This window comes from Diceros bicornis, unplaced genomic scaffold (assembly GCF_020826845.1).
Source record: "Diceros bicornis minor isolate mBicDic1 unplaced genomic scaffold, mDicBic1.mat.cur scaffold_339_ctg1, whole genome shotgun sequence".
Lineage (NCBI taxonomy): Eukaryota > Metazoa > Chordata > Mammalia > Perissodactyla > Rhinocerotidae > Diceros > Diceros bicornis.
Genome location: NW_026691210.1, coordinates 215,529 through 238,906, shown reverse-complemented (window position 1 = coordinate 238,906; position 23,378 = coordinate 215,529). Strand labels below are relative to the sequence as shown.

The following is a 23,378-nucleotide window of genomic DNA, read 5'->3' as shown; positions in this document are numbered from 1 at the left end:
ACTACCATCTCAAATTTCTTACCTTTCCCTTCTTTTCTCTTGGCAAACCTTCACAGTCCTTAACTTCATGTCCAAACTGATTACAAAGAGCACATGGCTTGGGTTTGTTTGGTTTGAATTCTTCTCTAATAATGGTAAAGTTGGGTTCATATGTAGCAAGGCCGAGCATAATGAGATCAGCTATCAATCAACAATGACAAAACACTGAACAGTGAGCACTTTCAGAAGATCCTTACCATAACCAAAGACATAAGACATTACCATAACACAAGACACCAACACAAAGAAAAGCCCAAAGGAGCACACAAACAGAGGCAGCAAAGTCAAAATGCCTAAAACTTCCTAGTAGTTCTCAGTCAACAAGATGTCCCCCAGATACATGGGCCTAGAGTGTAGACTACCACTCAGGAGTCAACACTCGTCCATTTTAAAGGTATGTGCAGCCATATTAAAAGGTAGAAAAATGTAAGAAAAAAATTAAAGATAGGTAAACATTAATCACAGATTAAATAACTCAGTACTAATTTCCTCTCAAACATAAAATCAGCAAGGCACTTTAGAATTTCCAGGCAATCATGAATAATTCATTACTATACACCAACTCATCAACTTGCTATGGTTTAATCCAAGAGACTCAAATTCCAAAGAAGAAACTTACCATCTGCTCCACATAAGCAATGATGAGTGTTTGGGTCATGGTTAGGCTGAGCTAAAGGAGGAGAAAACATATATTTATTATATTTATACCAGAGGAATATCACATTTTACCATTTTCTATATAATGGCTTGTCAATCAGATATTCATAAGTGATTTTTTCCTCTTTGTCTTCTAATGTAATCTATAATTTTATGTTCTCCTTCACCAGGAGCACTAGCATCAGATAAAATAACCTATAAAAGACAGTTTTTAACACTTTCAGCTCATCTCCAATTTTCTAGGACAAAAATCAACAGAACTGAGTATCTTAAAATAAACTGGGATAATTCTATTAAGATGTTATTAATTGGAAATTTTTCTTAATAAGGTGTGTGTGTATTAAACACCAAAACTATTTACTTACCGCATGGAATAGAAAATCAAATGTCTGGGTTAAACTTAGCCATTAGCAAAACCGACCAGTCACAAGTCTCCACCATTCTCACTGCCACCTAAGGACACAGCACTGAAGCACACAAACCCTGGGAGCAATCAATAAAAGACACCCAGTAAACACAATTTCCCACACCTAATAACAGGGAAATAGGCTTATGACCCTAAAATCACACAACAGTTTGTTTAAATTTTACGTAAATACTTAGGAGAACACAGTGATTCTTTCAAGGCAGACCCACGACTTTAATTTTGCTATATTTTGATTTCAAATAGAAATTTTCATTTAAAAATTACTTTCATACATAAATAGATATTTTTTAAACCATGAGTACCATTTTATGGCTTCATAGTGACGGTACGAGGACAAAAAATTGGCATTGAGAGAAAATTCGACTGTCTAAAACTGGATCATGCAAGACATCCCATTTCTAATAACCCTGGCAGCCTCTCCTTTCCTCTGACAGTCAACTAGGATTTCACAGGGGGGAAAAAAGAAAAAAATACTATCAGTCATATCAAAGTATAGACTCAAATATCACCTTCATCTTTTTGAAGTACCAAAATGTGAAACTTACTGTCAAAATTTTCCACCCAGGATCATTATTTAAATGATCAGCTATGTAATAGCGAAGGCATTTAGCAAGATTATCCATGAACTCGGTTCCCTAAAATGATAGAAGGAAATAAATTAAGCTATCATTTAAGAGTTAGCAATAGCCAGCAAAGTCTGAGACTACTTACTGGTGTAACACAGTTGCTGTCAAATCTTTCTTTTATTTCTTCTGGAGGAAGAAAGCCACCTAGAGAAAAAGGCAATGTTTTGTTATCGCCATAAAAAGTGAGGTAAACTACACAATATTAAGCCCAAACAACAAAAACAGTAAGTTCAAATACAAAAAAATGAGAAGTATTGTCACTTGAGGAACAATGTTCCCCTTTCTGGGAAGAAAATAAGATTCCTCTCCTCAAATTTAAATAAAGCTTTAACAGAAGTGTCAAACAATATATAGTACACAAAAGATACTATATTGTTATATAAAAATATAAAAATTATGATGTTCTTCCTAAGGCCCTCTGCAGCAGAATACACACACGGGTTAGGGGTTCTAATTTGATACCAGTTCTTAAAATAAAGGTGCCTTAGAAAAACAAAATTAGGGCCAGCCTCGTGGCTTAGCCGTTAAGTGCGCGCGCTCCGCTACTGGCGGCCTGGGTTCGGATCCCGGGCGCGCACCGAGGCACCGCTTCTCCGGCCATGCTGAGGCTGCGTCCCATGTACAGCAACTAGAAGGATGTGCATCTATGACGTACAACTATACACTGGGGCTTTGGGGGGAAAAATAAATAAATAAAAATTATAAAAAAAAAAGAAAAACAAATTAAAATGCTGAATTTATCACAGCTTATGATAAGAAATAAATGATAAGAAATAAAAATATCAGCTAGAGGGATACAAAAATCCTATTTTTCCCTCTGTATCACTGATTAGCTTTTTCTCAAGACACAAACATATTTCATAACATGTTCAAGAAAGAAGACATCTTTAAAATCAAAGACAATCTGTTATAGATACAAACAGGTTTTAGAGTATTAGTATAAGCTACAGCTAAAAGTAACTATATACTCGCATACTTCTAGCAAATTAAAATAACATAGAATGTATCATAATTGCAGGCTTGACCTGACTACACCATGGTATCCTTTTTCAACTTCCAAGTGTAATATCCTGAGCCAATAAACTGTGGCTTTCCTGGTCTATCATATTGCCCTATGTAACAAAACACCAAACAAACCACTCTGCTACAACCACACCCCATCTCACACACAGGTGTCTTGGGAAAGAACCAGTCAGAGTGGGCATGAAGACCTCTTGACCTTTCTCCTCTCTGAGCTTTAGCCAACTCCTACCTATGTACCCATCAGGAATTTCAAGGCTTTGAAGAATTGCAAAAATGGCCACATCCCACCCCTCCCCTCCTCAAAACTGAGAGAACCCTGGGTACCTCACTGCCTCGGTTCCTGCTACATCAATCTAGACTGACAATGTGTGTGACTTGGTGAAAGCCTGGACTATGGGTCACATCATCCCAGGCCTCCTCATGTAGACCTCTGAGTTCTAAGAGGAAGCAATAGGCAAGCTACCAAGACTGATTTGAGGAAAATCTTTACAGAATGGTAGCTTTCTAATAGCCCCCATTAGAAAAAAAGAAGTAAGAAGCACTTAAAATATTTCTATTTTACAGATATAGAAAAGTTAGCAGAAGAGCTGCACTTGTCCTGAGAGGGACTGACAATCTGCTCTCCCTACCAGAATTCCCTCCTTGTATTCCCAAGTTTCTCTTTTACTACAGAGTTTGGAAACAAATAGTGAAGAATTCCATTAACAACTTTTCCTCAACAGTGACCATAAATTTTCCTTGCATATTCTGGGATCCTAAGTAAATTAAAACCTTATCTATTTGTAAGAAAAAGTTGCCGCCCCTCCCCCTTCTGCATACACCTTATAAAAAGTCCACGTTCAAGATTCATTTTCTTTACCTTTTGCCAGTATTTCTTCCCTGACTCGCTGCTTCTCTACTGCTGCTTCCATTCCTTCCTTTGATGCTCTGAACCTCCTCGAACGCTGCTGGCTCATTTTAGCACGTGGTGCCTGAAAAACATGTATTTCATATTCACATAATATTATTCAAAATATGTGCAACTAAATCTGCACATTATTTTGAATCAGTTGTTTTTATAAAAATAGTACACTAAAATGGAAAAGGTAAGTAATATGTCTAGTAATCCTTTCACGACAGACAGGAGATCCTGAGGACTTAAATTTGGACCAAGAACCTAAAAGCTGAGCTCAGTGAGTGACATATCAAATGGACAAACATCCTATGAAGCCACAGCACTTAACAGTGCAGGCCCCACGACCTAATGCCAATTCCGCTGGGTTATGGTGCTTCAAAGCACCCAAGAAGAAAGCTCACTTGACTCAAAGACTCAGCCAGCAGACAATGACTACAGAACCAGGATCAGGAAGAGCTTCCTTCTGTCCTTGCCTAAAAGGAAGGACGGTCTCCAAATGAGATCCACAATGCCCTATAAAAGCAAAAGAAAACTACTTGATCTGTAGCACCCCAAGGCAATTCCATTTTGTACTTCCCACAATAAGCTTCATAATTACCACTCTGTCTCTACAAGCACAGCAAGAGACAGGGAACAAGGTTTTTACCAAAAGTACTTTTAAATCACTCTAACCAAGTGAAATTTAAATCACTGGATAAACCTGAATGAAGTGAACTGGGCTGTAAGGTTCTGAAGTTACTGAACTGAGTTTTGGGGTTGGAAGGGACTCTAAAGTATCCTGTCTACAAAAAATAAGTTCTTTTATATTCTCTTTTAAACAGTTCCCTTTTCTGTAAAATGAGACCACCTAATCTAATTCTTTCAAGCACCAAGTTCTACGATCTACATTTATATTTTAACAAAAAAACATGTTACAGACATGAGCACGTACACAACGCACACAAATATGTACATATTTTATACTTGATCTAGCAGTAAGGGCATACCGCAGTAAAGTTAAAAATTTTCTTTGTTTTGTTGATGTGATGCATCACGTTGATTGATCTGCGGATGTTGAACCATCCCTGCGTTCCTGGTATAAATCCCACTTGATCATGGTGTATGATCTTCTTAATGTATTGTTGTATTTGGTTTGCCAATATTTTGTTGAGGATTTTTGCATCAATGTTCATCAGCGATATTGGCCTGTAATTTTCTTTCTTTGTATTGTCTTTGTCTGGTTTTGGTATCAGGGTGATGTTGGCCTTGTAGAATGATTTAGGAAGTGTTCCATCTTCCTCTATTTTTTGGAATAGTTTGAGAAGGATGGGTATTAAATCTTCTTTGAATGTTTGGTAAAATTCACTGGAGAAGCCATCTGGTCCTGGACTTTTATTTTTGGGGAGGTTTTTGATTACTATTTCAATCTCTTTAATTGTTATTGGTCTATTATGTATGATCTCACTCATATGTGGAATATAAACCAACACATGGACAGAGAAAACTGAACTGTGGTTACCGGGGGCAGTGGGGGTGGGGGGTGGGCACAAGGGGTGAAGGGAGTCATATATATGGTGATGGACAAACAAAAATGTACAACCCAAAATTTCACAATGTTAGAAACCATTAAAACATCAATAAAAAAAAAAACCCCAAAAAAACCAAAAGTTTCTTCAAGAAACTTAGCTAATGTGAATTGGAATATGCTCCAAATAAGACATATTCCTGTTCCCTTTATTCTTTACTCCACTTTAACTACAACTTAACAAGTTATCAGGTAGCTAAGATTTTTCTTTGAGTAAAGAGAACCTCACAGAAAAGTTAATCTTCTTGGACCCAAAGTTTTCTGGATTTTCAAAATCATTCCATTAGCTACTACAATTGCTAAATCTAAAAGAAAAAGAGAATCTATTTGCATATGGCTAAATAAATTTAGGCTTATGATTTACCTTAATTTTCCTTGAACCCTGGTATATAGTTTGCTAATCAATTATAACCTAAGCTACTTGATATTATTATCATAGGTCAGTAAGTTATTCCCCTCTTAAGGTCCTGTGATGACTAATTACCGCCTATAGGATAAAATCCAAACTCCTGAGTGTGGCAGGTAAGGCCTTCTTCAAGTCATCACTCTACTTCCCTTTCCAATCTAAAACTCCTACAGTTGCCCAAATATGTCAGTGTGATCATAGGCATGGAGAGTGTGTTTACCTGCCACATTTGAGAAGTCCATGAGGTCCTCCCTCCCCATATCTGTCCCATCCATCCCCTTCCACTGCCCGCCAATCTCCAATTATTCTTTATCCTTCAAGAAATGGGACAAAAGTCACCTCCTCTCTATCTTCCAACTGTCTTAGTAGCACTGACACCTTCTTCCCTCAACATGCTGCATGTGTTATCTAGTTCCTATAAAGTCCTAAATAACTAACCTCACTCATTTATCTAAGTCTCTGTCCCTTTACTGGTAAGCCCTTCAAAAGCAAGGGCAGTCACCAACATCCCCAGCATTTCACAGTACTTGGTACAAAACAGGCATAAAAAGTGTTTGAATGCATGACTGAAGGATGAGGCTTGCTTTCTCAAATTTACCACACTCAATATTTTTCTTTATTTAGCTGACTTTCATTCTAGACACTGGGAACACAGCAAAAACAAAAACGGAGGACTCTAAGTTAATTATTTTAGCACTTACCACTCCATCTATTGCCATGCAGAGAAGTCGTCTTGGTCTTACTATATTGAAAAGTCTGTCAACGTATTCAAAAATTGCAACCATCATTTCATCTTCGTTTTTTGGTGCTGGTCTATAATGATAAGCAAACAATGTAATATAATATAGTACTCCTCTGTAACTGGTGATGTCAGTGACAAAAACAGGTTACGTACTTGTCTTCAGGATGAGTACAGGGATGGATGATTCCATTCATATCCAAATACAGATTACCAAACTCCACGTCATTTGGATTAGGTTTACTGGCATCAACAGGAATCTTTACACCATTGCATTCTTTTGGCTATGAGGAAATGAGAATTAATAGCAGTTTGATTGTTCAAGTCTGAAAGTGATATAACGTAGGCTCAGTAAGTACCTGTGTTTCATTTCTGAATTGGAAATAAAACACTTTAAGCAATCTTTAAATTATAAGTTATCTTATTCCTTAAAGCAAACTGAAGTAGATATTTCATTTGTAGAAAGTAGACAGTTTCCAACACAAGTTAATCTTCTCTATGTGAGGGATAGTTATCAAATTTCCAAATCATTCAGTTGTCCAAGCGAGAGACCAGGGGAGTCACCTTAGAATTCTTTTCCCTTACCACCCATTCCAATAAGTCCTGTCAATTTAACATGAAAAACGCTAACAACATCAGGGCATCATCTCTCACCTACAAGACTGGAACGGTCTTCGTATGGACTGCCCACCTCTAGACTCTCCTGTCTCCAGCCTACCCTCTATGCTGCCAGAGTTTTTTTTTCTAAAATACAAATGTGGCTGCATCTTAATCTTGCCTGATTCTCCCAGTGATTCCCATAGCGGGTGTAAACCAATGAGCCTGGACCCACCCTAGTCTCCTGTCCCACCACGATATTGTTCAGGTCCACCCCATCTCGTCTAAGTTCCTGGAAAACGCTCTCATCTCTCAATGTCTTTGCACACTGCTTCCTCTCTCTCAACACCCACTTCCTGAAATCTTAGTAATTTTCCAGGGTCAGACTCAGATCAAATGTTGTTCATTTTATAACACTTTGTTACACATCTCCTAAGAAATTAACTGCCCTTCCTTCTGCATTTCCACACAATTTTGCTTATTCACTTGTAGCACTTCCATGGTTTTATAATTAATTTGTCATTCTAACCCAGCTACACTATGCATTCTTCAAAAGGTAAGGACTGTGCCTTACTCACTCCTGGAGGCACTCAATTATACTTTTGTGATAAACATTACCTTTGTCTTTTTCTCCCAGAGCTTCAGCAGATGATAAGAATATGAGATAGGTTTTTACTGTTACTAATAGTAAAAGTCACTTAAAAAATAATAGTTCCCCAACACATGCAAAGCATCATTTGTAACAGCAAAAAACTGTGAACAATTTAAAAGCCCACTATGTACATGCTACATCATGGATGAACCTCAAAAACATTCTAAGTGAAAGCCAGTCATGAAAGACCACAAAAGATTCCATTTATATGATCCAGAATAGACAAACCTATAGAGACAGAAATAGATTAGCTTTAATCTGAGGGTAGAGGAAGCAGAAGGGAGATAGGAAGTAACCACAAGTGAGTACAACATTTCTTTTGGGCGTGATGTAAATGTCCTAAAATTAGATAATAGTGATTGTTGTACAACTCTGTATATATACTAAAAACCACTGAATTGTACGCTTTAAATGGGTGAACTTTACGGTATATAAATTATATCTCAATAAAGCTATTAAAAATAGATAAATAAACGGTCAACTTAATTAGGAAAAAAAAGAGCCCAAAGAATGGATTAATAAACTGTGATATGTCCATATAGTAGAATATCAAATAGAAGTGAGATTCAAAGAACTAGAGCTGGATGGTCACAAATATATTGCTAAGACAAAAAAGCAAGCTGCAGAAGAATACATACAGTATACCACTTATCCAAAGTCATCACACAGACAAAACAACAGTAGGTATTGTTCAGGGATGAATACATATGCAATGAAAGCAAAATTAGAAAAGCAAAGGAATGATAAACACCAATTTCAGGACAGTGGTTATCTTTGAGAGAGAGGGAAAGCAATGAGATTGAGCTTCAGTTTGGATTTATAATTGGGAGAAAAGGATATCAAAAGAGATTTAAGGGCAGAATAGGGAAGAAGCTATCAGACAGTGTTCCATACCTCCGTGCTATGAATCAGGAAAGAGGGGTTCAATCAGAAGCAGTGAATGGGATAACTGGTAAGGAAAGCAGGAGGTCAATTTTTAGGGGGTCTATTGAAAAAGATAACCTGATGACCCCCAAACATAACAAAACAAATTCTATGAAGGCAGGAGGCTCTCTGCCTATCCAACTAACCTCTACACTCCAAAGTCCACATTTTCCTCTCTCCTGCACCAAATTGACACCACACTCAGGAGAATCCAGACCCACTTTCTTTATGCTCCCCAGGAAGCCAGATAGTTAGTATTTTAGACTTGTTGGCCATATGATCTTAGTTGCAACAACTCATATCTGCCTTTGTAGAGTGAAAGCAACCATAAAGATACAGACATGAATGGGTATGGCTGTGTTTCAGTAAAACTTTATTTACAAAAACTGTACACTGGCTTGCTAACCTCGGCCTTAGTGCCTAGCACATCACTAGGCATATTGCAGCTCTTCAACGGATGTTGCGTATAGCTACATGAGAATTTCTACTTCCACTACCTAGAAAGTATAGCACGGGGAAGGGTGCATGGGGAGGTCCTAACTTTGAGAAAAGAGCTCCAGGCATTCCCAATAAGAAAACTGAACATACTTTCCTCTCAGGAGTTACTGTAGATATAGTCAACACATTAATTACGTAAACTTAGAGTTTCTTTCTTCAAGAGAAGATTTTGATGCTCACCAAAGGAACTCACTCCTCAAGAGCCTTGCCAAACACAAGCCAACGTGTCTCCTGCTGCATTAAAGAGATCCTCAGTCAAAGGGCAGCTAAAAGGAGAGCGACTCTGAACCCTAAAAACAATTCATTTCAAAGAACTTTTCAATATCTCTTGGATTTACCAGATGATAAACTGAGCACACACTGCAGCCTTCCCTTTTTACTCCAAGACCACATGAAAGACTAAAAACAAACAAATAATCACAACTGCATAACCGTACTGGAATACCAGAAGAACCCTCTGCGGCTGAGAAACCATGAGGGATGCCTGAAATGTGGAAAACTAGATCTGACAAGATGGAGCACACAGCCTAAAACAGGCAGAGAGGAGTTCGGCAGCCGAGAAGTGGGAGAACACAAGAAGGCTCCAGGCCCAGAGAGGGGGCTCAAGGGATAGTCTCTGGATGATCCGTCACCACCAGCAGCAGGAAGAGAAAGGTGGGTCAACCCCTGCACTCTCCTCTCACCCCCTCAGGTCCCACGTGCAGCAGGCAACTGGAGACAGGATTCCCAGAAAACCCGGGCGCTTGAGTAGGAAAAGCAGTGCAGTACTCTGGCTCTCTAGCGGTTCCCCAGAGGAACAGGGAGCACATCTGCCCAGAGGGCTGGCCGTGCAGCAGTTCCGCCAAGCAGGAATCCCACTTCTCCTCCACTTCACGGAAAAAGAAAGGGATCTATTTATCCCTAATAGGCAGTTGGGAAATTATCCTATTTGTACACAAAGATGCCGAGGAATCAAGATAAAGAAGATATTTTAAGGGCCGGCCCCATGGCTCAGCGGTTAAGTGCGCGCGCTCCACTACCGGCGGCCCGGGTTCGGATCCCGGGCGAGCACCGACGCACCGCTTCTCCGGCCGTGCTGAGGCCACGTCCCACATACAGCAACTAGAAGGATGTGCAACTATGACATACAACTATCTACTGGGGCTTTGGGGGGGAAAAAAAAGGAGGATTGACAATAGATGTTAGCTCAGAGCCGGTCTTCCTCAGCAAAAAGAGGAGGATTAGCACGGATGTTAGCTCAGCGCTGATCTTCCTCACAAAAAAATAAATAAATAAAACTGTTTAAAAACAAAAGAGAAGATATTTAAAGAATTAAAGATGGTACAAACATGCAAATAGTGAGTCTGTATAAAAACACACTCCACAGGTTTTGAAATAAACCCCCAAAATGAGTTTCCCACCACCTTCCTCTTCCAATCTTATAATAAGGCTTCCGGCTCCTCAAACGTAAAGCTGAAGCCACTCCTGTCAGTGACAGCTAAGCGTATGCATTTTTGTGTGAGCCTGCACAGTATTTAACAGCAGCATTAGAAAACCATGAATCACGCCTGAGGTTCCACTGTAACACTGAGTTCTCACTACTGGAAGTCAGATGCCAAACTACAGCATTGGGTTTTAGATTTCCCTTAAAGCAGCTTGGAACTCAAGAACTGCAAAACATGGGTGATATTTTGGGGAGAAATGGTCAAAAGGCTAAGGAAAATTTCAAATTGCAGCATTTTGGTTAAAAATTCAGGCCATAAATACCGATACAGTTGCCAAATAGAAAATTTTAACATCTTTAGTGATTAGTATTTTTTCAAGTAGTATGTATCTTAGGTCCTCATTTTTATACCGTGTTAGTCAACAAAGACTATTAATTATCACTAACATTTACAAAGCACTTAAAATGTGATAGGCACTGTTCTAAGGGATTCTACTCATGGATTATTCCCCTCTCGCCTCACAAGAACCCTGTGAGGTACAGAGTAGCCCACTTATAAATGAGAACACAAATGCTGAGAGGGATTAAGTGGCTTCTCCAAAGTCACACTACTGCCAAGAGACCCAGCAGTTTGAATCAGAGCTGGGATCTTAACCAGTATGTTAGACTGACTGATTATAATTTCACTAGATTCAACATGAATTTATTGAACATTTATAATGTGCATCAAAGACTACAGCCAGTGCTACAGAGGACACAAAACATGTAAAACGTGTGAAATTGATCCTCGCTCTCTAAGACACAAGATAACACTGGAGAGATCGACTTCCAGCATGACAGCGTGAGTAGCTCTGCTCACCTGCTTCTCGGGGAAACTAGTGAATTTTTTTTAAAAATAACACCATTTACAGCCCTTGGAAACGGTCCTAGGGCAAGACAGCAATCTAGTCACAAAAACCTAAGAAAATTCAGCATTGACAATACAACAGAGCATGGAAAAGTTTCAACCTAAAGACACTCTCAAGAACAGTGCAAGTTGTGGTGAAAAGCAAGTGGGAAGAGAATCCTGGATCTAATGAAGATACAGCCCAGACTATAGGCCAGCTAGTTTGTAGGAGAGAACCAGGGAATGAGACAGCTGGGAAGAGCCCTCTTGGGGTTCGTACAAGTACCAAACATTAACCTCAGAAACTAATCCCCGGCAGGAGCCACAATTTGACTGGATTAGTCTGTAGAGGAATTTATGCCCCAGGGCACTGCTGAAAACAACACAGCAATGGGCCACAATTGTGGAGGTTAACTGCTGGGTGTAATGAGGGCAAGAGTGGGAGAGAGTCCTACCTGTACCTGTCATCCTAGGGTGGCTCTGGGCATGCCCCAAACTGCACCACCCAGAGAGCAATATCAGAGGTCTAACACAGTGAGGAAGAAATACATCTCACTAAAATAATCCAGCTGGTATATAAACAAATAACAGTACCAAGCCCTGAAAGAGTCTGGGGGTGGGGGGCCAATACCCAGAGTTGCTACAATATGTTATCTAAAACGTCCTATTTATAGCAAAAAACTACCAGGCATGTAGAAAAACAGAAAAGTATGACCTATACACTGGGTAAAAGGCAGGCAACAGAAACTGCCTGTGAGAGCATCCAGATGTTAGATTTAACAGAACAGAGTTTAAAGTAGCTATTATAAGTATGCTCATAGAACTAAAGAGATGTACATAAAAGAAGTTATGATGACAATTTATATCAAATAGAGAATATCAACAAAGATAAAAATTACAAAAAAGAAACAAGTGGAAATTCTGGAGTTGAAAACTACAGTAACTGAAATAAAAAATTCAACTAGAGGGGCTTGACAGTACATTTGAATTGGCGAAAGAATTAGCAAACTTAGATACATTAATAGAATTTATGCAAGCTGAAGAGCAGAGAGAAATAAGAATGAAGAAAAATAAACAGAGCCTGATAGAAATACGGGACCAATTAAATGCACGAACATACACAGAACTGGAGTACTGAAAAGAGAGGAGAGAAAGGAGCAGAAAAAATATTCAAGGAAATAATAACCCCAAACTTCCCAAATTTATTAAAAAACAATAACTTATACATGCAGGAAGCTCTAAGAACTCCAAGTAAGATAAACACAAAGAGACCCACAAACAGACACATCAGAGTAAAAAATGCTGGAGGTAAAAGACAAGGAGAAAAATGTTTAAAAGAATCAAGAGGAAAAATGATGAGTCACTTACAAGGAAACCCAATAAGACTGACAGCTGGCTTCCAGCAGAAACAGGGGAGGCCAGAAGGCAGTGGGATAGCACATAGAAAGTGCTGAAGGAAAAAACGTTAACTAAGAATTCTATATTCAGGAAAGGTACTGTTCAAAAATGAAGAAAAAATAAAGACTTTGCCAGATAAACAAAAATTGAGAGAATTCATTGCTAGTAGACCTGATTTACAAGAAATACTAAAGAAAGTTCTTCAGGCTGAAAACAAGTGACCCCAGGAAAGGTAATTATACATATTGTTTATCCTTTCTATTCTTAACTGATTTAAAAACCAATTGTATAAAATAATATCACACAATGTATCATGGCTTAAAACGCACAATTTAATGTAAGTGTAATGTATTTCCTATAACAGCCCAAAAGGAGGTGGATGGAAGCAAAGTTGCAATGAGCTAAGGAAATGACTGCAGATGGTAAAATGATAATTATAACAATGCAATGTTGAGTTTGTAACATTAACAGATATAATACATATAACAACAATACCAAAAAAAAAGGGAAAATGGGAATCAAGCTGCATAGCAGTAAAGGTTCTGCATATTACCCAAATTCAGCTAGTACAAATCTAAAGCTGATGAGACGTGTATAGTAAACCCCAGAGCAATGACTTAAAAAAATTCAAAAAAAAAAACTAAAAAAAAGATCACTAATGAAATTAAAATGCTACATTAGAAAATACATATAGAAAACAAAAACTAAAATGGCAGATGTAAATCCAACTCTATCAGTAACATTAAACGTGAATAGATTGAACAATCAAAAGGGAAAGATTGTTAGATGGGATTTAAAAAAACACGATCCAACTATATGTTGTCTACAGGAGACACACGAGAGTCACAGAGACAAAAACACTGAAAGTAAATGGATGGGGAAGAATATCATGCAAACAGCAACCACAAGAAATCTGGAGTGGCTGCACTAACATCAGACAACACAGACTTTAAAACAAGAATACTAGAGACAGTGACATTTTATAATGATGAAATAGTCAACATTTCAAGACAACAATTAAAAACATACATGCATCTATTAATGGAGCATTGAAATACATGAAACTTTTAACAGAAATGAAAACAGACAATTCAACAATAGTTGGAGACTTCAATACCCTCATACACAGCTGGTGGGAATGCAAACTGGTGCAGCCTCTATGGAAAACGGTATGGAGATTCCTCAAAGAATTAAAAATAGAGATGCCCTATGATCCAGCTATCCCACTACTGGGAATCTATCCAACGAACCTGAACTCAACAATCCCAAGGGCCTTATGCACCCCTATGTTCATTGCAGCATTATTCACCATAGCCAAGAAGTGGAAGCAACTTAAGTGTCCCTCGACTGATGACTGGATCAAGAAAATGTGGTATATATATACAATGGAATACTACTCAGCCATAAAAAAGACAAAATCGTCCCATTTGCAACAACATGGATGGGCCTGGAGGGTATTATGTTAAATGAAGGAAGCCAGAAAGAGAAAGACAAACACTGTATGATCTCACTCATATGTGGAATATAAACCAACACATGGACAGAGAAAACTGTATGTGGTTACCAGGGGCAATGGGGGTGGGGGGTGGGGGGTGGGCACAAGGGGTGAAGGGAGACATATATATGGAGATGGACAAACAAACATGTACAACCCAAAATTTCACAATGTTAAAAACTATTAAAACATCAATAAAAAAAAAAGACAAAACTGAAGGGAAAAAAAAAAAAGACAGGACAAGATTACCAACCTTACAGAATCAAAAAGGATTATAAACAAATACTATGAATAATAGTACACAAATTAGATAACTTAGAGGAAATACACAAATTACTAGAAAAACACAAACTACAAAAATGACTCAAGATAATCTGAATAAACCTATAATAAGTGAAGAGATTGAATCAGTAATCCACAAACTATGCACAAAGAAAAGCCCAGGCCTAAATGGTTTCACCGCTGAAATCTACCAAACACTCAAGGAAGAATTAACAGCAATTCTTACAAAAAAAAAAAAAAAAAAAAAAGAAGAGGAAGAAACACTTTCCACCACATTTTATGGGGGTAATATTACCCCTATACCAAAATCAGACAAAGATGTCACAAGAAAGCAAAACTACAGGGGCCAGCCTGGTGGCGTAGAGATTAAGTTTGCACGCTCCACTGTGGCGGCCCAGGGTTCACAGGTTTGGATCCCGGGTATGGACTGATGTACCGCTTGTCAAGCCATGCTATGGCGGTGTCCCATATAAAAAAAAATAAAGAGAGGAAGACGGGCACGGATGTTACCCCAGGGCCAATCTTCCTCCGCAAGAAGAGGAAGACTGGCAACGGATGTTAGCTCAGGGCTAATCTTCCTCACCAAAAAAAAAAAAGAAAACAAAACTACAGACTAATATCTCTTACCAACATGGATGTAAAAGTCCTCAACAAAATACTAGCAAACTGAATCTAGCAATATATAAAAAGAATTATACACCATGACCAAGTGGGATTTATCCTAGGGATGCAAAGTTGGTTTAACATCCAAAAATAATTAATGTAATACATCATACAAATAGAATGAAAAACAAAAAATCACAAGACCATCTCAGCAGATGTAGGAAAAAGCATTTGACAAAATTCAACACGCTTTCACGATTTAAAAAAAAACTCAAACTAGGAACAGAAGGGAAGTTCCTCAATATAAAGGGCATCTACAAAAAATCTCCAGTTAACATCATACTTAATGGTGACATACTGGATGGTTTCCCTTTAAGATTAGGAACAAGACAATGATTTCCACTCTTGCCATTTCTATTCTAAATTGTAGCGGAGGTTCTAACCAGGGCAATTAGGCAAGAAAAAGAAATAAAAGGCATCTATATCGGAAAGGAGGAGGTAAAACTATCTCTATTCGCATGAAGTGATCCTGTATATAGAAAACCCTAAGGAGTCTACCAAAAAACTATTAGAAGTAATAAATGAGTTCAGCAAGGTTGCAGGATACAAGATCAATATACAAAACCCAATTGAATTTCTATACATTTGCATTGAAAAGCCCAAAAGTAAAATTAAGAAAACAATTCCATTCACAATAGTATCCAAAACCAGGAATAAATTAACCAAAGAAATGCAAAACTCATACTCTGAAGTTGATTCTAAATTCATACGGAATTCTAAGGCAACAAGCTACAACTAACAAAACAATTCTGAAAAAGAAGAATAAATAGTGTAAGACTCATACTTCCCAATTGCAAAAGTTACTACAAAGCAACAGTTGTCAAGACAGTGTGGTACTGGTACAAGGACAAACATACAGATCAATGGAACAGAACTGAAAGACCAGAAATAAACCTATACACCTGTGGTCAACTGATTTTTCACAAGGGTGCCAATGGTGCTGTGACAATTGAATAGCTATATGCAAAAGAATGAAGTTAGACCCTAACCTTATCCCATAAGCAAAAGTTTACTCAAAATGGATCATACACTTCAATTGAAGAGCTAAAACTATAAAACACTTAGAAGAACACACAGGCATAAATCTTCATGACCTTGTATTTGGCAATGGACTCTTAGATCTGACACCAAAAGCAGAAACAACTAAATAAATGAATAAATAAGTTAAACGTCATCATCAAAATTAAGAACTTTTATGCTTCAAAAGACACTATCAAGAAAGTGGAAAGACAATCTAGAATGGGAAAAAATATCTGCAAATCATATATGTAATGAGGAACTTGTATTCGGAACATATATTAAAAAGCTCTTGGGGCCAGCCCGGTGGTGTAGCAGTTAAGTTCGCGCGCTCCACTTTGGCGGCCCAGGGTTCATGGGTTCTGATCCCAGGCACAGACCAACATACTGCCTATCAAGTCATGCTGTGGCTGCGTCCATATAAAGTAGAGGAAGACGGGCACGGATGTGAGCCCAGGGCCAATCTTCCTCAGCAAGAAGAGAAGGATTGGCAACAGAAGTTAGCTCAGGGCTGATCTTCCCCACCTCCTCCCCCCAAAAAACTTCTTACAATTCAGTAATAAAAAGACAACCCAATATAAAATAGGCAAAGAATCTGAACAGATATTTCTCCAAAGAAGATATACAAATGGCCAATAAGCACATGAAAAGATGCTCAGTATCATTAGTCATAAGGGAAACGCAAATCAAAACCACAATAAGATACCACTTCATACCCACTAGAATGGCTAAAATTAAAAAAGTTAGATAACAAGTGTTAGTGAGAATGTGGAGAAACTGGAACCCTCAAACACTGCCACAGGAATGTAAAATGTTGCAGCCACTTTGGAAAATAGTCTGGCAGTTTCTCAAATAATTAAACATAGAGCTACCATGTAACCCAGCAATTCTACTCCTAGGTATATATCCAACAAATGGAAACATGTCCACACAGAAACTTGTACATGAATGTAACAGCATCACTCATAATAGTCAAAAGGTGGAAACAACCCAAATGTCCAAAGACACACAAACAGATAAACAAAATGTGGTATATCCACACAATGAAACATTATTTGGTCATAAAAAAGAATGAGATACTGACATATGCTACAACATAAATGTACCTTGAAAATATAATGCTAAGTGAAAGAAGCCAGCCAAAAAAAAACCCATATACTATATGATTCTATTCCTAGGAAAGTCAGAATAGGGAAATCTATAGAGACAAAAAAGTAGCTTAGTGGTTGCTTAGGGATGGGGTAAACAGGGTCAGGGGATAAAGGGATGGTAGCTGAAGGGTTCAGGCTTCTTTTTGAGGTGATGAAAATATTCTAAAATTTACTGTGGTGATGGTTACACACATCTGTGAATATATTTTAAAAAACCACTGAATTATAAACTTTAAATGGGTGAATTGTATGGTATGTGAATCATATCTCAATAAAGCTGCCTAAAAAATGTAGTAGCCAGCTCCAAAAAAAAACATCATAGTGAAGAAAGCAGAATGTAGGGTCAGAGAGCAACATCGCTTTTGTTCATCATTAATCCTTCCTGCCCTTAAAGCCATGCCTGCATGTTTGCAAAAAAAAAAAAAAAAAGGACTAAATGAAGTAGACGAGTGACAGGAAAAAAGCAGGGTAGGAAACCTGGATTTCACCACATGAAAAGAGCACAATTCTACACTATGCAATGTCACCAAAAATTAGACATAAAAATATCCTCACTTATACCTGGACATACAAACTACTAAAAACTCACTTACCAAATAAATTTCTGAAACATCAAATGAGTCTGTGTAAGGCTTTGTTTGAAGAACTTAACTTGTATTAATTGATTTAATCCACACAACCACCCTATGTGGTACATATATAGCTGATCTTCATTATTTACAAGTTCCATATTTGTGAATTCACCTACTCACTAAAATTTTTTTGGAATCCCAAATCAGTATTTGCAGCATTCTCATGGTCATTCGCAAACATGAGCAGAGCAGTGAAAAATTTCAGTCTATCAACACACACGTTCCAGTTGAGGTCAAACAAGGTGACACTCTGCCTTACTTCAGCTCTCATACAGAAATGACCAGAGGATAGACATGGTAGGGAGCAGTGTGGTGTAATGCAAGAAGCTCCAGTTCTTTCGAGTTTAGGAGAGTTTAAGTCATTTTCCCAAGATCAGAAAGCTAACGAATGGAGGACTGTATGAGCCAAGGACACAAAGTGAAGAAATTGATGGTTGAATGAATTAATAGTTAAAAGGCTAAAAAAAGAGATAAAACGAGATCATAAAAAATACTTACACCAAAAGAAGAAAAAATGGAGAAGGGAAACAAAAAACAGATGAGACAGAAAACAAACAGTAAGATGATAGATTTAAATCTAACCATATCAATAATCACATTCAACGTAAATGTTCTAAATGCCCCAATTACAAGGCAGAGATTGTGAAAACAGTGTGGCAGTTCCTCAAAAAGATAAACACGGAATTACCATATGATGTTGCAATTCCACTCATAGGTATATACCCAAAGAAATGAAAGCAGGAATCACTCACAGGTATACACCCAAAGCACTGATGTGGCATACAGATACTTGTCCACCAATGATCATAGCAGCATTATTCACAACAGTCAAAAGGTAAAAATAACCCAAGTGTCCAAACAAAATGTGATAAACACATACAATGGGATATTATTCAACCTTAAAGAGGAATGAAACTCTGATATATGCTAAACATGGATGAAACTAGAAAACATGCTAAGTGAAATAAGCCAGACACAAAATGCCAAATACTATATGACTCCACTCATCTTAGGTACCTAGAATAGGCAAATTCATAAGACAGAAGGTAGGGGAGAAGGGAGAACGGGGAATTATTGTGTAATGGGTATAGAGTTTCTGTTTAGGATGATGAAAAAGTTACAGAAATGAAGAGTCACAATGGTTTCACAATATTGTAAATGTACTTAATGTCACTGAATTCTAAACCTTATAATGGTTAAAATGGCAATTTTTATGTTACATATATTTTGCCACAATAAAAAAAAAAAGGGCAGAGATCATCAAACTATAAAAAAGCAAGACCCAAGTGTATGTTGCCTACAAAAACAAACACTTTAAATATAAAGACACAAACAGGCTAAAAGTAAAAGGATGGAAATAGACCATGCTAGCACTAGTCAAAAGATCTGGCTACATTAATATTGAACAAAGTAGACTTCAGAGCAAAGAATATTACCAGGGATAAAGAGGGCCACTTTATAACGATAAAGGAGTACATTCATCAAGAAGACATAACAATCCTAAGCATTTATGTACCTAATAAAAGAGCTTCAAAATGCAAGGAGCAAAAAACAATGGAACTAAAAGAAGAAACAAACAAATCCAAAAAATTATAATAGGAGATTTCCACACCCCTACCAATAATTGACAGAACAAGGAGACAGAAAATCAGTAAATGTTGTTCAAGTCTTTCATATCCTATCAACAAACGTGATAACATTTATAGAACACTCCACCCAATAACAGCAGCACATATATCTTTTTAAAGTCAAAATGAAACATTTACCAAGACCATATCCTGGGACATACAACAAATCAGATAAGCTTTTAAAAGATTCAAATTATGCAAAGCATGTTCTCTGACAGGGGAACTAAATTAGAAATCAATAACAGAAAAAAAGTCTGGAAAATCCCCCAAATATTTGAAAATTAAATAATACTCTTCTAAATAAGCAATGGGCCAAAGAAGAAGTCAAAGAGGATATCAGGAAATATTTGTTATTGAATGAAAATGAAAACACAACATGTCATTATTTGTGGCATAGAGTTGAAACAGTATCTAGAAGGCTGTTTATGGCACTCAACACCTTTATTAGAGAAAATGCAATGTACCAAAGCAATGACCTAAGTTCCCACCTTAAGAAATAAGGACAAGAAACGCAAGCTAAACACAAAGTGAGCATAAGAAACAAATAAGAGCAGAAGTTGATGAAAAAGAAAACAGAGAAACAACAGAGAAAAATCAATGAAACCAAAAGCTAGTTCTCTGAGATCAGTCTAACCAGACTATTAATGGAACAAAAGAGAAAAGACAAAATTAGTATCAGAAATAAGAGAGGTGACATCACCACATTTTCTATCAATAGTAAAAGGATAATAAGGAATACTATGAACAACTTTTGTCAACACATTTGACTACTCAGATGAAATGGACAAAACCTGTGAAAGTTAAAAATTACAACAGCTCATTCAAAAAGAAATAGATAATCTGAATAGCTCTATATCTACTAAAGAAAGTGAATTTGTAGACAAAAACCTTCCCCCAAAACTTCAGGCCCAGAAAGCTTCACTGGTGAATTCTACCAAATATTTAAGCAAGAAATAACACCAATTCTAGACACACCCTTCCAGAAAACTGGGGAGGGTATATACCGCGCAGCTCAATCTGAGGCCAAGGTTACTCAAAAACTAAAACTAGACAAAGACATTTCAAGAACACTACAGACAAATATCCTTTTTGAACATAAATGTAAAAATGTAAATGAAGAAATCTTTAGCAAATTGAATCCAACAGTATATAAAAATAATATACCATGACCAAGTGGGATTTACCCAAGGAATGCAAGGCGAGTTTAACATTTCAAAATCAATGTAATTCATCATATTAAAAAACTTAAAACAGAAACCATGGGATGAATTAAAACTATAAAACATCTCTAAGAAAACACAAGAGAGAATCGTAGTGACCTTGGCTTTGGCAAAGATCGTTAAATACAATACAAAGAGCGGAAATATAAAAAAATATATATAAAACAGACTTCATTAAAATTAAAAACTTCTGTTCTGTGCACTGGTAAGAAGTAAAAAGGTAAGCCAGAGTAGGAGAAAATACCTGCAAAAGATATATCAACACGTAAGAAACTCTACAATTCAATAAGACAAACTACCCAACTTAAAAATGAGCAAAAGATCTGAATAGACACCTTGCTCGAGAAGATATACAGCACGCAAATGAGCACCTGAAAAGATGGTCAACATCATCTGTCATCAGGCAAATGAAAATTAAAACGACAACGAGATAACACTAGACTAGAACGGCTAAAACTCAAAAAGACTAACCAGACTAAGTGCTGGAGAGGGAGTGGAGCAACTACAGCCTGCACACATGCTGGCGGCAATGTAAAATCGTACAACCACTTTGGAAAACAGCTTGGCAAGTTTTTAACTAATCACACACCTACCACACAATTCAACCATTTCACTCCTGAGTATTTTCTCTAAAGAAATGAAAGCACATGTCCACACAAAGACTTGTACACCAATGTTCACAGAAGTGTTTTGTTTAATAGCCCAAAACTGGAAACAATCCAAATGTTCCTCAATCAGGTGAAGGAACAAACAAAATGTGATACATGCACAACACAGACTACTACTCAAAAATAACAAGAAATGAACTATTGATATATGTAAGAACATGGGCGAATTTCAAAATAATTATTCTGAATGAAAGTAACTGAGCCAGGTAAAACAAAGAGTACATATTATATAATTTCATGTATATAAAATTGTAGAAAATGAAAACTTATCTACAGAGTCAGAAATCAGTGGTTGACTAACGACAGGCAGCACACAGTTGTAGGGAGGAATAACAAAGGGCCAGAAGGAATGTTTTAGAGGTGACGCTCATTATCTTGATTATGGTGACGGTTTCATGGATGTACACATATCTCAAAATGTATTAAACTGTACACTTTAAATATGTGCAGTTTGTTGTAGGTCAATAATACCTCAATAAAGCTGCGAGAGGAGGGGGAGAACAGAGAGACGAAAGAAAAATAAATCAGCCTAGGAGGACCAGGATCCAGAGTTCAGAGAGGGCAGTGAAAAAGGAGGTCAAGAAACAATCAAGGAGCATTCCCTAGAACTGAATAACACAAGTCCTCAGCCTCAGAGTCAGCCAAGCACCGATCAAAATAAACTGAAATTTTAAAAGAATCTATACCTAAGTACACAATCATGAACACTTATACTACCGAGGATAAAGATCTTGAAAACATTCAGAAAGAAAAATAGATCAACTACAAAAGAACGAAAGCAGAACATAGAAATTAAGCGCATGGCCTTCCTGATTTTGACAATGGCTCTGCCATGTATTAGCCAAGTGACCCTGAGTATGTTACTTAACCCCTCTGTGCTTCAGTTTTCTCATCTGTAATAGTAATAATAGTAAGGAGTAGTAGTCATGTGGTTGTTATGAGAATTTAATAAATTAATCTATAAAGTGCCTAGAACAGTGCCTGGTATGTGTTAAATACTACATAAGTATCAGTTAAATAAATAAGTCACATTAACATTCAACTTCTCATCACAGGGCCGGCCCGGTGGTGCAACCAGTTAAGTGCTAGCACTCCGCTGCGGCGGCCCGGGGTTCGCCGGTTTGGACCCCGGGCGGGCACCGACGCACCGCTTGGCAAGCCATGCTGTGGCAGTGTCCCATATAAAGTGGAGGAAGATGGGCAACGATGTTAGCCCAGGGCCAGTCTTCCTTAGCAAAAAGGGGAGGATTGGCAGATGTTAGCTCAGGGCCGGTCTTCCTCACCAAAAAAAAAAAAAACTCATCAAAAATACTGGATGACATAAGTCAAAAGAACAGCACTTTCAAAGATTTGAGGGAAACTAACTTGCAAACTCGAACTTGATGCCTAGCTAATGACCACTCATGTGTACAAGGGTAGAACAGATTCAGAAAACTCACACCCTGCACGGCATTTCTTAAGAATTCAATTGAGAATAAAAACCAAGGAAGGATTTAGGCCAAGAAAGATGATCAGAAAATAGTACCCTCAACTGAAGAAAGGAATTTTTAAAAATCTCAGGAAGCAGCTTTCCAACAAGCCTAAAGAACCAGGTGTGACAGCAACAGAAATAAAGACCTCAAGAAGGAGTCTCCAAGAAGAAAGAGGACTTGATAGAATACCTAATAAAACAGCGAGTTTGGATGTGGAACCGTATAAAGAGGAAAACAGAAAGAGAACACCAAGAAAAAGACAAAAGTAGCACAAGAAAAGAAACAGTATCACAGCATAACTTGAATCTGGAAAGTGACAAGAATTTACAATACTATTTGATTTTTCAGCTTTTAAAACAATCCCATATATAGCCAAAGCCCTGACAATTTAATTTG

General features: G+C 37.5%; 1 protein-coding gene across 1 annotated transcript in view; it reads right to left on the bottom strand.

The window, feature by feature from the left end:
* Positions 1–23,378, bottom strand: part of LOC131402909 (5'-3' exoribonuclease 2-like) — a 39,861-nt gene that overhangs the window by 14,924 nt on the left and 1,559 nt on the right. The window contains exons 2-9 of the mRNA XM_058537382.1: positions 6,533–6,660; positions 6,339–6,450; positions 3,632–3,743; positions 1,835–1,893; positions 1,669–1,758; positions 821–891; positions 659–711; positions 23–180 (exon numbers count right to left, since the gene is read on the bottom strand). Of these exons, the coding sequence (XP_058393365.1) occupies positions 23–180; positions 659–711; positions 821–891; positions 1,669–1,758; positions 1,835–1,893; positions 3,632–3,743; positions 6,339–6,450; positions 6,533–6,660 (783 nt within the window). The remainder of the gene's footprint in view (positions 1–22; positions 181–658; positions 712–820; positions 892–1,668; positions 1,759–1,834; positions 1,894–3,631; positions 3,744–6,338; positions 6,451–6,532; positions 6,661–23,378) is intronic.